The sequence below is a fragment of the Lathyrus oleraceus genome, chromosome 5 (genome assembly GCF_024323335.1).
Source record: "Lathyrus oleraceus cultivar Zhongwan6 chromosome 5, CAAS_Psat_ZW6_1.0, whole genome shotgun sequence".
Classification (NCBI taxonomy): Eukaryota; Viridiplantae; Streptophyta; class Magnoliopsida; order Fabales; family Fabaceae; genus Lathyrus; species Lathyrus oleraceus.
The window spans coordinates 413739898-413761471 of NC_066583.1; the positions used below are offsets into that span (position 1 = coordinate 413739898).

General features: G+C 37.6%; 1 protein-coding gene and 1 long non-coding RNA gene across 3 annotated transcripts; one reads left to right on the top strand and one right to left on the bottom strand.

Annotated features, from left to right (window-relative positions):
* Window positions 1–5106: 5106 nt before the first annotated feature.
* On the bottom strand, window positions 5107–7312 carry LOC127085162 (uncharacterized). 2 transcript variants are annotated; one of them, XR_007788968.1, is made up of 3 exons: window positions 7188–7312; window positions 5877–5983; window positions 5107–5759 (listed from the first exon to the last, which is right to left on the bottom strand). It is a non-coding gene; the product is annotated as an uncharacterized LOC127085162 (long non-coding RNA). The 2 variants fall into 2 exon arrangements; XR_007788967.1 differs by having other exon boundaries at window positions 5107–5983.
* On the top strand, window positions 7169–11173 carry LOC127085161 (RINT1-like protein MAG2L). The gene is made up of 4 exons (XM_051025726.1): window positions 7169–7548; window positions 7639–7737; window positions 8519–8637; window positions 8752–11173. The coding sequence occupies exons 1-4, from the start codon at window positions 7251–7253 to the stop codon at window positions 10630–10632; spliced, it is 2397 nt and encodes a 798-aa protein (XP_050881683.1). The 5' UTR covers window positions 7169–7250; the 3' UTR covers window positions 10633–11173.
* Window positions 11174–21574: the final 10401 nt, after the last annotated feature.

Consider the following 21574-nt stretch of genomic DNA (forward strand, 5'->3'; position numbering starts at 1 on the left):
CGAATTATGACAAGCTTTCAGAATGTCGGCTTGCTCTCTTTCTGGAACACATCTTCTGATCAAACCATTCACTCCCTTTTTATAGAGAAATGGATCATCCCATAGGTATAACCTGCAATCATAAAGAAACTTTTTCTTTTGGTGAGAATTAAAATCATCAGGTATAACCCCACCTACCACATAGTTGGCATAGTCAGCAAACCATGGTATCTCCTGAACAGCAAGTATTTTCTCATCAGCGAATGTGTCCTGAATAGGATGTTCCTCCTCCGTTTCTTTGATTGGGGACATGCGAGATAAGTGGTCCGCGACCGTGTTCTCGCACCCCTTTTTGTCTTTGATTTCCAAATCAAACTCCTGAAGGAGGAGGATCCATCTCAAAAGTCTCGGCTTTGATTCCTGCTTAGCAAACAAATACTTTAAAGCAGCATGATCAGTATACACAATAACTTTTGAACCAAGCAAATATGATCTAAATTTGTCAAAAGCATAAACCACGGCCAACAACTCCTTTTCAGTAGTTGCGTAATTCATTTGGGCTGGGTTAAGGACATGACTAGCATAATAAATCACATGCAATAATTTATCCTTTCTCTGTCCTAGGACAGCCCCCACAGCAAGGTCACTTGCATCACACATTATTTCGAAAGGCAAGGACCAATCGGGGGCGATTACCACAGGTGCACTGATCAACTTACTCTTTAAAGTCTCGAAAGCTACCATGCAGTTTTTATCAAAATTAAATTGCTTGTCCTTGACTAGCAAATCAGTCAATGGTTTGGCAACTTTTGAGAAGTCTCTGATAAACCTGCGATAAAAACCTGCATGACCCAAAAAACTCCTTATCCCTTTTTCATTCACCGGAGGTGGGAGGTTAGCTATCACCTCCACTTTGGCTTGGTCCACTTCAATTCCTTTGTGGGAAATTTTGTGTCCTAGCACAATTCCTTCCTGCACCATGAAATGACATTTCTCCCAATTGAGAATAAGGTTAGTTTCCTGACATCTTTGCAAAACAAGAGACAAGTTAGCTAAACAATTATCAAAAGAAGAACCAAACACAGAGAAATCATCCATAAACACCTCCATATACTTTTCAAGCATGTCGGAGAATATAGATGTCATACACCTTTGAAAAGTAGCTGGGGCATTACATAGCCCAAATGGCATCCGTCTGTAAGCGAAAATACCATAAGGACATGTAAATGCAGTTTTCTCCTGATCTTCCGGGGCTACAGCAATTTGATTGTATCCCGAATATCCATCCAGAAAGCAATAATACTCATGACCTGCAAGTCTTTCTAACATTTGATCAATAAAAGGGAGAGGAAAATGATCCTTTCTTGTTGCTGTGTTCAGTCTTCTGTAATCGATGCATACTCGTCACCCTGTCACTGTGCGAGTTGGGATCAGTTCATTCTTTTCATTTAAAATTACTGTGGTTCCTCCTTTCTTTGGTACCACATGCACAGGACTTACCCACGAGCTGTCAGAAATGGGGTAAATCATTCCCGAATCTAACAACTTTACAACCTCTTTCCTTACCACTTCTTTCATTGCTGGGTTTAACCTCCTTTGTGGTTGTACTACTGGTTTCTGATTATCCTCCATCAGTATCTTATGCATGCATACTGTGGGGCTAATTCCTTTTAAATCCTCAATAGTCCAACCAATAGCACTTTTATGTTTCTTCAGTACCTGTATCAACTTTTCTTCATCTATGGCATTTAGCTCAGAACTGATAATAGCAGGACAGTTTGTTCCAGATCCTAGAAAGACATATTTAAGTTTTACAGGTAATTGTTTTAATTCAAAATTTATACCTGGTTCACTTACCTTTTCATCTTCTAATTCTGGTGAAGCTCTCAGATCCTCCCACCTGCGTGGTTTGGATTTCATCCAAAGGGGTTGTGTATCCAGCATGGCAAGCACTTCTTTTTCTTTTTCATCATCATTCTCTTCATCTTCTCTGACCGACAGACTAAGAACTCTTTCCAACGGTAATTCAGGAAACTTTCTTTGCATTGTGCTAGTTACTATTTGATCAATTACTTCCACAGAGTGGTTTGTACACATATCCTCTTTATGTTTCATAGTATCTCGGACATCAATTCTGAGCTCTTCATCATATACCTTTAGGGTCAAGGTACCTCCCTCAATGTCTATCATGCATCTACCTGTTTCTAAGAAAGGTCTGCCCAGAATCAGAGGTATCTCTTCATCTTCTGGCATTTCCAAAATTACAAAATCAACAGGAAAAACAAATTTATCAACTTTGACCAGGACATCCTCAACTACCCCAAAAGGTCTCTTCACTGAGTGGTCAGCAAATTGAAGTGTCATTCTGGTATCTTGAACATTTCCAATTCCTAGCTTCCTGTAAATAGACAAAGGCATAAGGCTAACACTAGCCCCCAAATCAATCAGCGCCCTTTTAAAGGACCTATCTCCAATGGTACACGGGATGGTCACAGAACCTCTATCTGGCTTCTTCACTGGAATCTTCATACCCTACAAAATAGCACTACAAGTTTCAGTTAGTATAACAGGGTCAGTGTCAGTGGTGCGCTTCTTGGAGATGATGTCTTTCATGAATTTCGCATAGATAGGCATCTGCTCGAGTGCCTCAGAGAATGGAATATTGATTTCTAATTTCCTGAACAACTCCATGAATTTCTGAAAAATTTTCTCATCTTGCTTCTTCTTTTTGTTTCTTTGTGGGAATGGAAGCTTAATGATGGGTTTTGGTTCAGGTAACTTTTCTTGTACCACCGGCAGTATCACACTTTCATAATCCGGTGGTGTCTTGTTTTCTAAGATTTCCAGGTCCACTTCAAGCAATTTATCTTCTTCTTCATCCTTCTTCTTAAGATCTTCAACAGATTTTCCGCTTCTAGACTCACATTATTGTGCTCCCTCGGATTTGTCACTGTTGCACTAGGTAATGCGCCTGGTGTTTGGGAATTTGTTATCTGTTGTGCTATCTGACCCAATTGAATCTCCAGATTTTTAATGGATGCATTGGTGCTCTTCTGATTATTCCTGGTTTCTTCCTGAAATTGCATACTCTGAGTTGCCATCTTTTCTATAGAATCTCCCAATCCGCTTTCTTTGGTACTTGTTGCTGATAATGTTGTTGCTGCGGCTGATATTGTGGTTGGTAAGGTGGTTGTTGTTGTGGAGGTCCTTGCTTCTGAACATTACCTTGCTGATCTTTCCAAGAGAAATTAGGATGATTTTTCCACCCCGGATTATATGTATTTGAGTAGGGATTATTCTGCCTCAGGTAATTTATAGCTTGCACTTGTTCTGCGGTTGCAACACAATGCATGGCAAAGTGTGGTCCACTATAAATTTCACAAATCATGGTCGAAACCGGCTGAACTTGAGCAACAGTCTGGGTACCTAAATTCATAGCTTTCAATCTTCTTTCAACCTCAGCTGCAATCTGGTCTTCCATTTTCACTACCTGATTTGCTAATTTCAAGTCAATTTTTCCCTCCGGCTGATTTACAGTACGGTCATATAATTCCAAATGCTCATTTGCTGCAATAGCTTCGATGATTTTTTTGATACCGGTTGCTGTAGAAAAATTAGACGAGCCACCAGCAGCTGTATCAATGAGCTGCTTAGTTCTCATCTTCAGCCCGTTTACAAAATTCTGCATTTGTTCAGTTTCATCCAGATTATGTGTAGGACATGCAACTAAACATCTCTTGAATCTTTTGTATGCATCTCCGAGTGTCTCTCCTTCTTTATGTTTAAAATTCACAATGTCATACCTCTTACGGATATACACAGAAGCAGGAAAATACTCATTCAAGAATGCTGTTTCCATTTGTTGCCATGTAGTAATGCTTCCTGCAGAGAGGGAATAGAACCATTCCTCAGCGTCCTCAGATAACGTGAATGGAAACATGACTAATCTCTTTGCCTCTTCAGAATGCCCATCAATTTTTAATGATGTAGTCATAGTAAGAAACCTCTGCAGATGCTTGTTTGCATCCTCATTGATCTTTCCTGCAAAAGGTTTGCTTTCTAACTGACGGATAGTTGAGGGGTGTAACTGGAAGTGAGCAACATTAACAGGTTGGTTAACAATGGTCAACCGCACTGCTGGGTTATTCTGTCTGCCATAGTCACCTAAAAGTCTTTCCGCTGGGGGTGGGTCTGCAGCCATGTTAACAGTGTCTGGATGTGAATATGTGTCTGACTCAGATTTTTCGGAGTGAACAGAAGCTGGTGTTCTAGGTGTGGCCGGTTCTTCGGTGTCAGAGTTTGCCAGTTTCTTTCTTCTAGCTTCTCTGAGCTTTGCACGCAATGTTCTCTCTGGTTCTGCGTCAAAATGAAAATCAACTGAGGCCTTACCTCGCATACACAGATTAGAAAGAAATTAGTTATAATAACAATAAAAATAAAAAATAAAATTAGCAGTAAATAAAATTTTGGATGCAGAGCAACAAAATTCTAGTTGAAAATAAATTAATAAACTCTATTATCTTTGGCAGTCCCCGGCAACGGCGCCAAAAACTTGATGGGAAAATAGCAAGTGTACTATTTTTCTCACTGTAGTAATAAAAGGGAAATTCCCCGTTTGTCGATCTCAAGGACTGCTTGACGATACAGAGTTTATAGATTGTTTCAATTAGACAAAAGCCTTTGGTTTTTGTGTTGTGAGTAATTATACTACCAATTGCAAATAAATAAAACAAGTAAAAGGTTGAACAAGAGACAAATGAGAGAAGATTGCTAGGGTTCGGTGAATGAAACTTCCTGTAACAGATATAATTTATGAAAGTTTAGACAATATTCCTGTCCAATTAATTCCGGTCCTCAAGGGTATCTATTCCTAATTCCTTAGTGAAAAGACCTTTGATTATGTAACCTAATTACTATGTCCATAAATAATTAAGTTCATACTCAAGCATTCAAATATCAAGAATTACCGGTCAGATAGAAAATCCCTAGTCCTAGGTTATTTTTACTATCCAAGGTTCTTATCTAGATCAATGAATAATCGCTGTCCAGCTTAAACTATTCATATTAATCATCATTCGTTGGTCCGACGAATAAAGCATAAAGAACGGTAATAAGAACAAATCAATGGAAAAGAAGAAATAGTCAATGCACTCATAAACATAAAATCTGTCACATTCAGAATCAGGGTCACCCCCCTAGCAATGAGGGGTTTAGCTACTCATAATCAAAATAAAAACAAAGATTAACATTGTTGTCATTACAGAATTTCGTGAGGAATCAATCTTCAATCGTCGGAAAACTCTTGAACATATGAATCCTCTGATAAACGTGGAGTCTCCAGGTCTCAAACGCGTCTCTTTTTCTCTAAAAATCGTCCAACCCCTGGAAAATCGTGTTTTGCCCTCTAAATAGGTATACAGTTGGAATTTTCCTGATTTTGTGCTCCATACGCGTATTGCCCAGTCTCATACGCGTACTGCCTAGTCTCAAACGCGTAGTGCACGTAAGACAGCCTCTGATACGCGTATTGCCCAGGCTGGTACGCGTATTGCCCAGGCTGGTACGCGTATCACCAGAGGCTTACACGTATCACCAGAGGCTTGCTATTTTGCTTGATTTTCCATCCCTCTGGTCATATACGTATGCTACGCGTACTGGGCAGGTCCATACGCGTATGGGCAGCAGGTTCTCCAAAATTTGATTTTTTCTTCTGTTTTCTTGCTCGGGCTCCATTTCGCATCTGACGTTTGATTCCCTGAGCTTCCAAACTAGTTTTTTACCTGCTAACATACCAAAAAGTGTAAAATATCCTCAAGAAACTCATAAGTAACAACACACTTAATATTATAGAATTGAGCTTATATCTAACTAAAAATGCTTCAGTTTACACAGTTTACCTGACTTATTTACGGTTAAATAGTGAAATGTCTAGCATAAATGGTGACTGATCAGTCTCAAACCCTAGTCGTGGGCTTGATAGGGCACATGTGGATGCACACATTACCTACAAAAGAAACAAAGCTACACTAGACATATTTTTGGCATTTTGGCTAGTACATAAAGGAAAATAGAGTATGATACAATCAAATATGCTTAGTGATCTCTCCCAATGCAAACCCAATGAATGAGGGGTAAGGGGATGCCAATGTGTGATTCCAAAGTCAATGCAAATGATGTGATAGCACGAGGGATCTTATGGTCAAAATTGGGGTCTTACAATCTTCACCAATATCCCACCTTTTTGTTGCTCCTAAATTATAAACCTTAATAGTAATAGACAAAGATTTGTGTGAACAAAAACTAAATCTTCAGCCCTCTTTAGATAGAGTCTGTTTCTTTTCAATTAGTGAATAAATCTAATTGTACTCCAATTTCTCTCTACGGAAGATGAAGAACTTGGTTGTAAAAGAACTTTTTTATTTATAAATAAAATAATTAACCTAATTTTTATTTGTAAAAAAAGTCCAAATTATGCCATCCGAAAAAAAATAAAAAAAATTGGGTACGTGGTACCAAAAGTGTACCGATTGATGTATCAATTTAAAACAAAATAATAAAAAAATTAGTACGGCTTCGGTGCGTACCGTACGCATACTATACGAGTATTGATATCCAGTATATACCCGATACTGATACTTTATCTAAAATGGAGTACCAATACTTTACGGTCGAAAGTTAAAACTATTATCGGTCCAAAGCTTGCTTGCTAAAATTCTTTGAAAAATCTCTTCGCCATTGATCTCCTCCACCGCCATCGTTACTCCTTTCGCCTTTGATAATAGAGTGTTCTTCCATTTATCCATAGAGACTACATTTATCAATAAAGACTACTTTGCTGGACTTGATAAGAGAGCTTAGAATATTTGAGAAGAGGTGGGATCCAACATAAATTGGGCAGAAAATCCAATAAAAATGGGAAAAGAAATACACAGTCAAACCTTATAAAGAAAAGGGAGAGGAAATAGCGCACATATAAATTTAGAGAGGTCAGTCAAGAAAGGTTAGACTCTCTTTGAGGAATTATGTTTTTAACCTCCAACGTCTGAGATTAACTGATAGTGTAAAATCCTTTTACACTGTCAGTGTATTTCAATTAAATTCTTTTAATTAATCCTAATGTTACCATAATAAATGATAAATTCAAAACTTTTAAATTTAAAATATTGAGAAACTTTAACGTGAAATTAAAAATAAACGTAAAAGCTTACCGATTAGAAATCGAAACCGTCTCCACTACATCCCAGTTCTGAAATTTGAAAACACAAACAAGAATGGAGTCTCCACATGAACCTCTGGTTGGTTTACCAAACATAACTGACCTCACAAAACAACACATAGACATAGGGTTTCTAGATCAACACTTGAGAACCAAACAACACCTTTTCGTTGAATCCACTCAACTTCTTCTCTCTCAATCACTCACTCAACAATGCTCTCACCTTCAGTCTTATCTCCTTAACCGAATCACCAAACGCACCGTTTCATGGATTTCTCGCTCCTTCAAATCCAATTCCTCTTTCCATCACCTCACTCTCTCCCTCCAAAATCTCTCCCTCCTCACTTCTCCCCGTCCGTAACCTATATCTATTTCAATGTTTTTTCTCTTTTATTTTATTTTTATATTTTCAAATAGTTGTTATCATATTTTTTTTTCCATAGATGGAGTTGGTTCCAAGAGGTTTCGCTTGGTTTTGAGTGACGAGCTTCCGCGATGGGCTAAAGAATTGAACCGACTTGAGTCTATTCGGACTTATCTTGGTCAGTTTCTCTGCTTTTATCATTTTCCTTCTAGCAAAATTATTTGGCCATAGACAAGGTTTATCTATGGCCACTTAATTTTGCCTTAGACATGGCTTATCTACGACCAGTTAATTCTAGCAAAATTATCTGACACTAGACAAGACTTATCTACTACCACTTAATTTTGCCTTAGACATTGCTTATGAACAGCAGTAGATTCTATCAAAATAAAACTTATCTACAGCGACTTAATTTTGGCTTTGACATGGTTTATGTATGGCAGTAGTTTCTAGCAAAGTTAATTGGTGGTAGATAAGACTTAGCTACGACCACTTAATTTTGCGGTAGACATGGCTTATCTACGCACAAGTTAATTCTAACAAAATTAACCAGTTGTAGACAAGACTTATCTACTAATACTTAATTTTGCCTTATACATGGCTTATGTACGACCTTAGATTCTAGCAAAATTAACTAACTTATCTACGGCCACTTAATTTTGTCTTAGACATGGCTTATGTATGGCCGTAGATTCTAGCAAAATTAATTGGTCGTAGATAAGACTTACGGCCACTTAATTTTGCCTTAGACATGGTTTATCTACTGTTAGTTAATTCTAGCAAAATTATTTGGCCGCAGAGAAGGCTCATCGCTAGACATGTTTGATTGTAGAAATCTTTCATGGGATTGTTAAACTGGGGTTGATGACGGTAGTCTACTCTATATGTAAAAAGTTATGCAATTATCTTATTAGGTGCGCTTAATTAGCTGTAAATTTTATCTTATTGTTTTGTCACAGAGATTGCTGTACAGTTAGAAGCTTTGGTTGGAGATGTTGAAGATGCGGCTCTCTTTGTCATGGCTTGCCATACAGGCAATATGTTTTCATCAAACCTCTCAATTTCATCCGTTTCTGATGTAAATATTATTCCCAGTTTTCGTTAATTGATAATAAACATGTGTTGGAGTACCGAATTAATTACTGATCCTGGATTGTTATGTTATGCATGAATGTGCTGTGCTGTGCTGCAGGATAATACAAGAAAGCATGGCAAGTTGCTTCAGGCCATAAAAGCCATGAATGATATTGAACAAGTATTGGTCACCATTGTGAAATTCCATCCTCAATGGCAGTGTCTTCTGAGGTCTGTTGATGTTAGAGTAGATAAGATCTTGGCTGCTCTTCGGCCACAAGTTTTTGCTGATCATCGGGCTCTTCTTGTGTCTCTTGGGTGGCCGCCAAAACTTTTAAAATCAGAAAACGGAAGCAAACAAATAACTGGTGTTCCTAATCCACTTGTTCTAATGCAAGAAAATAAAAGAAGAAATTACTCTCAAAGTTTTATAGCTCTTTGTGCTTTACAGCATCTGCAAGATAAAAGAGAAGAGAGACATCTTAATAGTAATCTTATAAAAAGAGAGAACCAGAACTTACGGCTTTGGGCTATCGGTGAACTAGTGTCTCCTATAGCATCAAGGATGGAATACCATTTTGGAAAATGGATCGAGCAGCCAGAATATATATTCGCCCTGGCATATAAAGTTACTCAGGATTTTATTACGGGAGTAGACGATGTCTTGCAGCCTCTCATTGATAAGGCAAGGCTTATCAGTTGTAGTGCAAAGGAAACTTGGGCCTTTGCGATGGTTCAAATGCTTTCTGGCTTTCTAGAAAAAAAAGTTTTCTCTTCGCTTGCTCAAGAATACAACGTAAAGCATTTGAAACCTGACGTGTTGTCTTCATGGCTTCACCTTGTAGACCTTATCATTGCTTTCGACAAAAAGATGCAATCTCTTGTCAATCTAGATACTTGTTTATTGGCTGAGTCTGGAAATTTTGAAGGACCCTCAAGAGGTATGTCGGTTTTAACGATATTCTGTGATAGGCCTAATTGGCTGAAGATCTGGGCAAAACTGGAATTCAAAAATGCATGGGCAAAACTAAATACAGAGCTGAAAGAGGAGAAAGCATGGATGCTTTCTAGCAAATGTAAATCTGGGATTGACACTGATCTGGAACATCTGTTGTCTACTATAGAAGATCACAAAGCTCCCCCTATTGCAGAGTTGTTCCTTAAGATTATTTGGGAAATGATTGAGCGCTGCCAAACTATGCCGTCCATTTTATTACGTGCACAGTTTATTAGATCTGCAGCAGGGAGATTCATCTGGTATTTCTTTAAGATACTACTTTTGCGATTCAAGTCAACTGAATTATCACCTCATAATTCTGATGATGGTACGATAGTTAGAGCGTGTGGGTTAATAAATGCTGCCAGGTATATTTGGATTAAGCTGCAAGAGTGGAGTGACGCAGTAGATTTTTTGGAGATGAAGATTGCGGAAAATGATTCTAGCAAGAAAATACATGATAATACTATGGATAATGACTGCTTTTTTGCTGAAGAAGTAAGAAGCTTGTCTGAAATGGAGACTAACTGGCTGGTAGAAATTATTGCGGTTATTCTTCGGCAATTTGAAATACTTTCTTGGAAATATATTCAAAACAACGATAACTTTGAGGAAGATCAAGATTATACAAATATACTTGTTTCAAGAGAGGCTATTGATTTAGCAGTTTCCAATGATTTTGTTGAAGCTTTAGATGCTTTAAAAAGTTGGCTATGTATTGTGAAGATAAATCTCAACAGAAAGGATTTCTTAGACTTATGGAGAAGCATTGCGGAAGGGCTAGATCATTATATTCCAAGCAGTATTTTAACAAATGAGATTCGGTTCCCTAAGATTGGGATCAATCAATTTGATGCTGATATGCAAGCTTTGATATTTATTTTCAAGCCTTTTTGTGCTCGCCCGCATGCATTTTTCCCTTGTATTAATGACATTCTTAAGCTACTGAAGCTAAAAAGAGGAGGGGCAAATCATATTCAAGCAAGGATTACTATCCAATGATGAAAGTTGACCCAAATGCTTGCATCTTCATGGAATTTCTCATCTGTCAGTTAATCAAGTTCTTAAAGACACGTGAACAAAGATGACACCTTTAAAGACAAGTCATGTTTTTGTCTGTAAGGAAAGTTGTTGGGAATTGTGATGTGATGCACTGGGCTCTCCCCACAACATGTAAAGGTTTAACAGTTTCTCAATCCACCATTTTGAGTTGCAGGGGGTTTGATAGATTTGAGTATATAAGAGGTGAATTGAGAAAATGCCAAAGATTTTTGACAAACAGTCATTTGTTTCAAAGAAAACATTTGTTGATGACAGTGGATTGGCAAAGATGCAGAGCAAACTTGCTGAAACAGAACTACCAACTGCTGAAACTTTGTTGTTGTATTGAATGAAGAACTTCCGGTCTCATAAAAAATGTACAGATTGAGTTTATTCAAAGAAACATATTTATAGATACGTGAGTTAGGATATCGTTCTGTTTTTAAGCATTGTTCAAACAATTAGAGGTATTAATTTCAATACCTTTTTTTTTGTTGCCTAATTACCTAGTCATAAGGTCATATTTTCTTCTGGCTAAGTACAACTTCGTTAATCTTTTTACCACATTGATTGTGGGGATTATTTTTTCCATCCTTTGAGACCCCTCAAAAGTCTCATAAATTACTTAAAATACGAAGGACACACAACTTTACATTTTGGAGTTGTCAGGCTCTCCATGGAAAAAAAATTAATTTATCTTTTGCAAGATAGCTCTTCTAAATTCAAACTATCTCCATTATGAAAATGTTGTAATAGGGACGATTCTAACCACATTCCATGCGGGAAGTGTTGTCCTCACTGTTTTCCAAATTATAATCTAAGCCTCAACGGTAGTACTCTATCCACTAGATTGAAGGTACGTGCCCAAATTACTTGATCGGATCAAGTTCAAAAAGTTATCTCTACTACTCTTCATCACCAAATAATCTATCGCCTACAAAATCATTCGACAGATTTACCTCTCTCGGGATGTTCTTTTGATTCACTGTTGGTCATTACTAACAGAGAAAAAGATATACCATTTATTGTTCAGATACTAAGAAGGATCACAAGGGTAGAATTAACTCAGGTAATTCTCCTTGAATGGGTAACAAATTATGAAAAATTCATCTTGACAGAAGACCAATACAATATCAAGAGGCTACCTTCAGAAGATTCATTGACAAAACTCTCAAAACAACTTTCAAAAAGCTAGCTGAAGGGTCAAGTTCAATCTCTTCAATTTTCCAAACCATGATGGTTCAACCAATACTTAAAGAAGATTGGTGTCGGGTCCTATCATACCCCAAAATTTACCCTCCCTTTTCCCACCTTTTGCTTAGTTTCATTTGCATACATGGAATCATATCATGCATCATCATAATTTTAGCATGACCTTTGCATTAGGTCATTGGCTCACAAGCATGGCTATATTCTTGGTTTGATCTTAACATTAGGATTTTTTTCACTTTGATTCACTTAACAAGTAACTAAAGCATCAATAAATGATGATATTTGTTTGTTCCCTTGTTCATGTAGGTGATCATGCCTCAATTCAAGACAAAACAAAAGGTCATTTTGGGTCAAGAAAGATGCAAGTGTGGTTCATTGATTCAAGGGTGGTTCATGTGTTTATTCCCATGCTATTTCATTCAATCTTCAAGCCATCCTCAAGATCATTCAAGCCTTAATCAAGTTTTTTCAAGGGATACTCATTCCATAATTATTTTGGCTTGGGATGCAAGAGAATTTCAAGTTTGCATAAGTTGACACAAGTTTGATTGACCTAACTTGCAAGTGTGGCTTACTTTTGGTCCAAACCCCATAACTTCTTCAATTTTCAACCAATTGACAAGCTTATTGGAACCAAATATTCATAATGAGTTCCTTTACAACTTTGGTTCAATGCTCAGGCATAAATTGAACCCCTAAGGACTTCAATTTTGAAAAGGGCTAAGCTGTTAAATTGGGTCAAAATTTTGTCATGACCCCCACTTTACACATTTGCCATTTCTAGCACAAGCACCCAATTGGCAAACTTCTTTGTTCATTTTGTCAAGTTCATAACAAAGATCATTTGACCCATGTTTGGCTCAAAATGCACGAGAGAAAAAAAAGTTATGGTGTCATGAACTTGGAGTCTCAAGATGCCCAAAACATGGCAAGACTGTTTGAAAAAATGCCTGGCCTAGAAGGCATGTCATGACCTCAACTTTCAGCACTTTCCATTTTCACTTCAGGTCTCCTTTTGATGTTGTTCTTTTTGCATTGGATTCATTGCAATGAGATGAGCAAAAGGCACAAAGAGAATCATAAAATGCACGAGTGAATTTCATTGGGCCTAACTTCAAACATGGTGCCATGAACTCTATTTTGCACGAAACTCAGATTTTGGAATTACTTGTCATTTTTCATGTGAAACATGTTTCTGATGCTTAAACATGTGCAACCAAACACAAAACTGAAGGTGTGAAAAATAAAAGAAATTGTTGGGGGGGGGGGGGGGGGAAGGTGAGTTGGGTTTTACAAAAATAATTTTTTTTACCAACTCAAGAACACCACTAACAAGTTAATTAAAATGAGATAAAAACACAAGTATTTTTATCTTGGTTTGCTTGAACCTCAAAGCTACTCCAATCCACTCGCCAATGTGATTTTTCCTTATACACAAGGACTTAATCCACTATAATCAACATATTACAATAATCACAAAGAATAACCTTCATTGTCTTCTCAAGGATCCAACTATACCCTAGTCTCCTTAAGGACTCACAAAAAATAACCTTATTTGTCTTCTCAAGGATAACCTCCTTAAGGAATTAAACAAACAACTTGAATAATATTTTGTGTGTTACAAGTTGCTTCTATACAATTTATTTTACACAAATGATAAACAACTACTTAAAAAAAATTATGTACAAAAGAATGATAACTTTTCACAAAGAAACAGACTTGTCAAAATATTGTATCACCGACGTATTTTCTTCAAGTATCTAAGTCTCACTTATATAGCATAAGAAGAAGACTGTTGGAGGGAAAATGGGGAAAGCTCATAAAGCGATTGTCTATTGTTGGATGGTGAAAAAGGAGTGATACTGCGTATTGTCCTTCGCCCACAAAATCAGTGACACGTGTGAGGTATGGTATCGTCCTTTCCCCACAAAATCAGGTAGTGGAAAGGATATTTGATTTGTACTACGTACGATTTGATCACGTTCCCATTTGATCTTATCTTCAAGTTCATTGGCTTCTGATGAAAGTTGATGAAGCATGAAATGAACAAACATAAAGATGGATTCAGAAACTTTAGAATCTTTGGTCAGAACCTTGACAACGTCAGTAGTCTGACTTGAGATCTTCAGTATCTCCAGAATCTTCAAAGTCTTTAGAATCTACAGTCAGAAACTTGATAACCTCGATCGTCTGGCTTGAGATCTTTAGAATCTTCAGCTACGCAACGCAACTTTAGAAGCTTTCCATTCTTCAGAAGCTTTGATGATCAGAGTCACGTCCAAAAGCACGAACTGAGAGAAAGTTGCAGCAACAACATAACGTTTCCTCAGAAGCGTCTCAAGAGTGAATCAACACAGAAGCAGAAAGATCATTGCAGAAACAACATTGAATATCTTTCAGAACTTCTAATAACTGGCACATAAGCGGATTTGGAACTCATTGTTCAAAAATTGATGACGTTGCACGTCATATACTCAGAATCAGAACTGGTTGTTAGAGTTACATAATAACAAACCATTAGGATACCAAAATTGTTCTCACATAGATACAACATTGTTATCCTCAAAACTAAAGGTATAGATGCATAACAAAATCTTGTTCTAATAATCTCCCCCTTTTTTATGATGATAAAACACGTATCTTGATGAACAATTTTGTACAGGGTATTCACAGAAGAATACATCTTATAGAAGAAAAAAGCTCCCTCTAAGATGTATAGTCCTAAAAAGATAAAATCAGAATGAAAGAACATTTTCTTGATTAACCTTTTTTGAAGTTCCAGAGTAATTTTCAATCAGAATTTGATTTATCTTCAGAAGTTGCTTGATGTTGTCCAGAGCATTGGTTTAACATCAACATTCTGATGAGCTTCACTTTAGAAGCTTTGTTGAGTTCTTTTGAAGACGCTTTAGAGCTGATTGTCTTTAGTCAGAACTTGAATTATGGTTCTCTTTGAAATTCTCTTTCAGAGCTAGATTGCCTTTGAAGAGCTCTTTGAAAAGAACTTCCAGAACCTGGTTGAGAATTCTTCTTAAAGAAACTTGATTTCCAAGTATGATTACTATGGAGGAAACTTTTCCTCATAGCTAGATGCCAATGCCAAAATTTTCTAATTCTTCAAAACTTGATGCCAAGTACCCAATGTTCTAAGTTCAGAACATGATTATTAATTCATTGAAGATTCATACGCTTGAATCTGATTCTCAATCTTTAGTATAAAGGTTTTACGGACTCAGATAGAAGACCATTTTGTCAGAAACTGGTAACTTGCATTCTGATCTTTTTAACTTCATGAAAGCTTATGATGTTCGAATTGAACCATTTCGGCTTCAGAACTTAACCCTGCAAAACAGTTAACAAACTATTCTTCAAAGTAGTTGTTAGCGTAAAACATTAAACAATGCTTGGATCTTTAGTTAGGAATTTAGGTACATCAAAAATAATTATGCGTCTTCCCCTTAGATATGCTTTCCCCCTTTGTCATCAATCAAAAAGACATGGACAAATAAAGATAATAAAGGAAATAAAGATAAACAAACACACTTTTCATTGATCATGCCAAAAGGCAGGAATGATACAGACAAAAGCATTAAAAATAAAATAAAAAAGTTTAAGAAAATAAGGTGTTAAGGACTCTAAGGAGGAGGCGGAGGAAGTCTGGATACTGTAACACCTCAAAATTTGCCCTCCTCTCTTGGGACTAGCTTAGCATATTGCATCTCATTTTTAGGACATTAGGCATTACATCTTTGCATATCATGTGAAATAAGCAAGTCATCCTCCTAGGTCTTTCTCAGAAGATAGAGAGTTTAAAAGATTCAAGCTTGAGGGTCTCATGAATTGGTCACTAATCATCTGAGGTTTGTGCTTCAGTTAGGTTTTTGGTTCCTCAGGGAGGTTGAGTATTATCTTGGTTGAGATGGTATCTCATCATCACCAAGAGGTTCATTGTGCCTGATCATGTGCCTTGGGATTAGGGTTTTGACCTCTAGTCAACCCTAATCAGTTGCATTCTAATAGTCAGGGATCTTCAAGGAGATGAGGTCTTTCTTGAGAAGGAGATCATCTTATGGTTATTATGTGGAGCTTGTATAAGCTAGGGTTTCATTTTGGTGCCATTTCATCAAGGGGTTGAGGCTCAAAATCATCTGTGCATGATCAAGTCAACTGTAAGTCAACTGCAAAGTCAACTGTGGATTTGGAGGTGGGAAGTGGTTAGAGATGCTTCATTCATGTTCAAACAAGTCTCATTTGACATTTCAAACACTCACATTGAAGGATTTGAATTCAGATCAAGACCTTCCAAAAATAGCAGGTGACCTGTAATTTGAACTTTCCAAAAATGGAAAGAATTTGGACCAACTTCAACTCAAGATTGCATCATCAAGAAAGCTTCAAATGAATTTTTGCCCAACATGAAAGTTGAAGATCTCTCTCTCCCATTTCCAAAATGTCCAAGATCACGAATTTCTCATTTGTGGTTGAAGAGATATGATCAAATCATGGCAAGGTGTACTTGAAGATTCAAATGGGCATAACTTCTTAACCAAAGCTCCAAAATGGATGGCTCTTTTTGCATTTTGCTCATCATGACCTCTAATTTTCAAATCACGCATCACATTACATGAATTGTCATCACATAATCACTTGCTAAGTTCTTGGATTTTTGGAGGGAAATCTCAAAATTCAAATTTGGTGCATGGTTTAATTTTTTTGCCATCACCATTGGTCTTAAAAATTGGTTTTAAGTGAAAATGAACCAAAATCGTGCACTGTTCACACATGCATTCCATGCATGAGGGTGAAAAGCAAATTTGCACTTACACTCCATAACTCATCAATTTCATTAGCATTTGGTTTAAGCTTAATTAAACATGATTAGCAAGGCATATATATAGAAAACCCTAACTGTTTTCAGAGGAGGATTCATAATTTCAGATCTAGATCCAAATCTCTCAAAATTCTCTCTCAAAATTTCTTCAAATTTCTTCAAACAATATCCATTTCTCTTGCTTGATTCATCATCCTGAAGTATCATTGAGCAAGATTGGACGTGGAATGGAATGAAATCGTGCCTGTTTGTTCATAATGGAAGCTTGGAAGCATTAATGGTGAATTCAAATTCTGGTGAAATCAAGAGCAATTGAACCTCAATCTCTCCTCCAATCATTCATACAAGCATCATAGAGGAACATTTGAGCTATCACAAGCCTTGGATCAAGCCAAATCCAGATTTGCTCTTCAAGAGGTTACAAAATCGATCCTCTTAATTCTCAAAATTATTGTGATGTTATTGTAGATCTCTTTATGCTGATCATGCTGAGCTTTGAATCATGATTTTTGGTGCAGAATTGAGTTAGTTAGGGTTAATTAAAGTTCCATGCATGAAAATAGATTTGCTCGATTCTCTCTTAGCATGATGATTTAAGCTTAGCTATGCATTGATCTTTGATCTCCATGGAATATCCTACATGATGATGTCCTTAATTGTGAGTTCTGGAGATTTTGTTCTTGGACATTGATGAACAGTTACTGTTCATCTTCTTCACGAGGAAGAAGATGAAGTTTCAGCATAGGCAACGGTTTTGATTTCAATTGCCACGAAAATCCGTTGCTGAATGTGTTTGCTAGGGCACGCGTGTGATTGGTGCATGCGTTTGGCCATGCTGGTCTCTGATTGGTCCGCTTGCCTTGACCGTGCCATTGGCTGCCACCGCATTAGTGAAACGACCGCGTTTCACTTGCTGGCGCCAATTATTTCAAATTCAAATTAATTATTTCATATTAATCCATTTTAAATGTCACATGTTATTTCATTTTGTTCTCAATCTTTAAAAAATCCTATCAAATTGAAAATTAATCCAAAAATTACCAGGTTTTTTGCATTGTGATCCTTGGTTTCTCTAGTTTTTTATCATCATGATTTTACAAGTTGTGCTTGGCTGGATAATTTTTTGTGCTAGAATGTTTGAACATGTATGCTTATTTGACCTTGCCATGCTTATACCTTTGTAAAATGCTTGTTTCTTATCCAATGATTCTGAAGTTTTGTATGATGAAACTAGACACATTGCTTGACATTTTGGTGTTGATTTGGTATTTTTATCAATTGTCATCTCTGTTTTATGATTGTTCTAAGTTGGTGTGACAATTTGTGTCACACCTTTTGATGTTCAACTTATATGATGTGTTTGCCATGCCAAATGATGTCCAATGCTTCTGATTTTTTGTGTGATGCATGTTATGAATGTCCTGGTTGATCATGAATTTTTCCAGATTTATTTGAATCATTTCTGATTTAATTGAGATTTTTCATTCTGGTGGATCACATATGAGCCTTAAAATTTCTTTGAACTTCATTTGATCATGAAATGCTTTTGGTTAATGATATTGATGTGAGACCTTTTGGATTGTGTCAAGATGTGATTGAAGTTGATTCATGTTAAATTTCAGCTCCTGTTTTAAATTTTTTCTCCATCTTTGACCCTAGGCTTTGACCTAGTGGTTTGTTGCTTATGTTTGAGCTTTGATTTCAGGTTAAGCATTCAAGTTCCATGGTTAATGATGCTCCATTCATTTGAGCATTGATGTTTGCTTGTGATTACTAACATTGTGTGTTTTTGTAGGTTGATGGTAACTCATTTGAGTTTGCCTTTTGGCTTACACCTTTTGTACATTGGGATTGTCTGTTGCTTATTAACTGTTATCTATTTGTCTGAACATTGTACTGATTTGTCTGATGTTTCCACAGGTACTTAAGTTGCTTTAAGTTCATTGTGAACTTTGCTTTGCTTGGTTTCTTAACCACCGAGGTATAACTCCTTTGACTTCATGTAGTCTGGAAGACCTGTCCTGTTATGTGGGCAAGCACCTGTCTGAAGCCCTCCTTAAGAGGCAATGCTTGTGAATGTTTACTTTTGTGCCAAGCAGGTAAAGACCTCTTAAGAGGCAATTGGCAGATAAAAGATAGGTGTAATCCATCTCCTGCTACTCAGTGTGTCATTCACTTTGCTCACACACCTTGTGTTGATGCATTGTGGATAATAGCCCGAGATCTATGTTGTGTCAGTCATCTGTGGAGAAGAGTTCCTACATTCTGAACTCCCACATTTTCTATTTGAGTCAAGCTCTCCCAGGCCAGGGATAAGAGCTGTGAGGTCTTACCCTCACTTCCCATTTCATCTGCTTCACCCTAACTCTCAATGTTAGGGTTAAGAGCTAACCACACCCCATTCCAGTTGGCTTGCTTTTGCAGCCTAATCTTGTATGAGCCCAATTGATCGCATATAGTGTGTGTGATTGTTTATTATGCTTGTGTTGTTTGACTGTGCTGTCTAGGATAGCTTGCTCCCTGTGCAAGTTAGATAGAAACCTCAACCTAGGACCATTGTGGATTGCATGATAACTATTAGGCTCGAGTCAGGCTCCCTTCTAGTTTGTCATTTCCCAATCTCTGGTTAGGTTAGAAGTTCTTTCCCTGTTTAGGGGAACTACGTCGCCCTGATCCTCATACCAGATGAGGTACGTAGGCAGGAGATGAGTTGATCTCTCCAGGCGCCCTTTTTCTTTTGCAACCCCTTTGTGTGTGTTTGGAGTCTGACGTAAGTCCAGCGATTGGCAGTTGGTTTCCTGTGTCTTATTTGCTTGTTGGAGTCTGACGTAAGTCCAGCGATTGGCAGTTGGTTTCCTGTGTGTGTCTTTGTTGGTTCAGAGTCTGATGTAAGTCCAGCGATTGGCATTCGGTTTCCATGTTTGCCTGTTTGTGTGGAGTCTGACGTAAGTCCAACGATTGACAATCGGTTTCCTGTGTGGTTTTGTTTGGCGTGCGTTGGCCGAACTACGGTAGCTCTGATTCTCATTCCAGATGAGATACGTAGGCATAGGATGCGATATCCTAGCGAGCCCGTTCCCCTCTTCTTCCATCTGTGTTTCCTTCCAGTGTGTGTGTGCAGTTTGTGAGCAGTGTTTAGCAACCTTTCTTCTTTTCTTTTGAGCGCGGATCCCGTCGAGTACGACGGATGCGTAGGGGTGCTAATACCTTTCCTTCGCATAACCGACTCCCGATCCCATCTCTCTCTGGTCGCGAGACCATGTCTTTTCCAGGTTTACTTCGAGCGTTTTCTTTCCCTCTTTTGGGATAAATAACGCACGGTGGCGGCTCTGTTGTTTCGTTTTCCCGCTGGTTGTTTTTCGCGGATGCGACAGATACTATCAACAAAAACATCATATCCTGTTTGTCCAGACGCTCTTTGACCAACACATTATCCGCTTTGATTTCCTCAATGGTCTTCCGAAGCACATATGGAATATCTCTAGACAAAGTTCCAGTAGATTGTTGAGAAATAAAAGCTTTAACTTATTGAATCTCACAAACAACTATCTGAGCAGCAACTTCTTCCATGACACAGTCCTGATGTCCAGAATCAACCTCGACATCCTGAATAACTTCCTCATCCACTTCTAGAATTACTTCCTTAACCTCTGGAGCATGAAGACACAATTGGGAATTTCGTAGCTTCCAAATTTCCATTAAGGGAACAAACCCAGAACAAAAAGTTTCTTTCAGATACTTTATACCCGAAGTTCTTCAGCTTTGAGATCTTGGAATTAATCCACCTTTTGTAGGCTTCCGAAGCATAAATACGCTCAGCCAGATTTGCTGATGAATGACTGATCGCCATTGCTTCATGCAGAAAACTTCTTGATTCTAATTCAAACTTCCTCAGAATATTACCAATGTTGGGAGTAGGTTTGGGTGGTTTGGGGTAACTAATAATGAAGTCTATTTTAGTTTCTTCAAGATCAGGACCAAAAAGTGTTGGAAGTGAGGGGAAAGTGATTACAGGTGTTTCTAGATCAGATATTACTGGTTTAGGTTCAAAGTTGAACATGCCCTCAGGAGTACCCTCAGACATATGGTCTCCAGAATCTCTCGAAGGAGATGTTCTGGGGGTTATTCTATTTGGATTTTCTGTGTGGGAAGTAGAAACATATGATGATGGAGTGAGTGAAGTTTGTAATTATGAAGGAGACAGTGTTGGTGGTATCTGTTGATTTTGTTGTTGTGACGGAGTTTCAGAAACTTGAGGAGTTTCTATAACAGGTTCTATAACGTGTGTTTTTGGAGGAGGTGGAAGTAAAATTAGTTCAGTTGTCTGTTGCGAAAATATTGAGATGGCTTGAGAAGTGGGAGGTGGTTAGATTGGTAAGATCCTTTTGGAAACTACAGAATCAAAATCAATAGGAGTGCTAGCTTCAGTAAGCTTACCAGAAGTAGTGTCAGAAGTTCTTGAAGATTGTTGGATAAATCCAAATTTATCCTTTAGAAGCATAGATTTCTGTCACTCACTAGGAGACACCTCATCTTCATCTAGAAGGAAATCAACTTTCTTCTTCTTCTTCTGAGGCCTTGAAGATCCTAATCCTCTAGATTCCTTCTTCCTTTTCCCATGAATACATGGATATGTTTCAGGTATATTGAAAGGATCAACCAATGGATCAATTCCATCCTTCTAACAACTTTCTTGATATGCCATAAGTATTTCCGGAGGATCAATCTTAGTAAAGATTGGGAAGTTGTCTACTGGAGTCCTCGTTCGACAAATGTCATTCGTTGAGGGAATAAAATTTGACCTTACAACCTTAAAAATGAGACCCATGCTCTTGAGATTCTTCCCCTAGAAGATCTTTC

What these genes read in the sequence shown, in the direction of transcription:
- LOC127085161 (XM_051025726.1), top strand. Translation starts at nt 7,251, where the DNA reads ATGGAGTCTCCACATGAACCTCTGGTTGGTTTACCAAACATAACTGAC. An exon ending in CTCCCTCCTCACTTCTCCCC is followed by an intron (nt 7,549 to 7,638) that starts GTCCGTAACCTA and finishes TTTTTTCCATAG; the next exon opens with ATGGAGTTGGTTCCAAGAGG. An exon ending in CAATTTCATCCGTTTCTGAT is followed by an intron (nt 8,638 to 8,751) that starts GTAAATATTATT and finishes GCTGTGCTGCAG; the next exon opens with GATAATACAAGAAAGCATGG.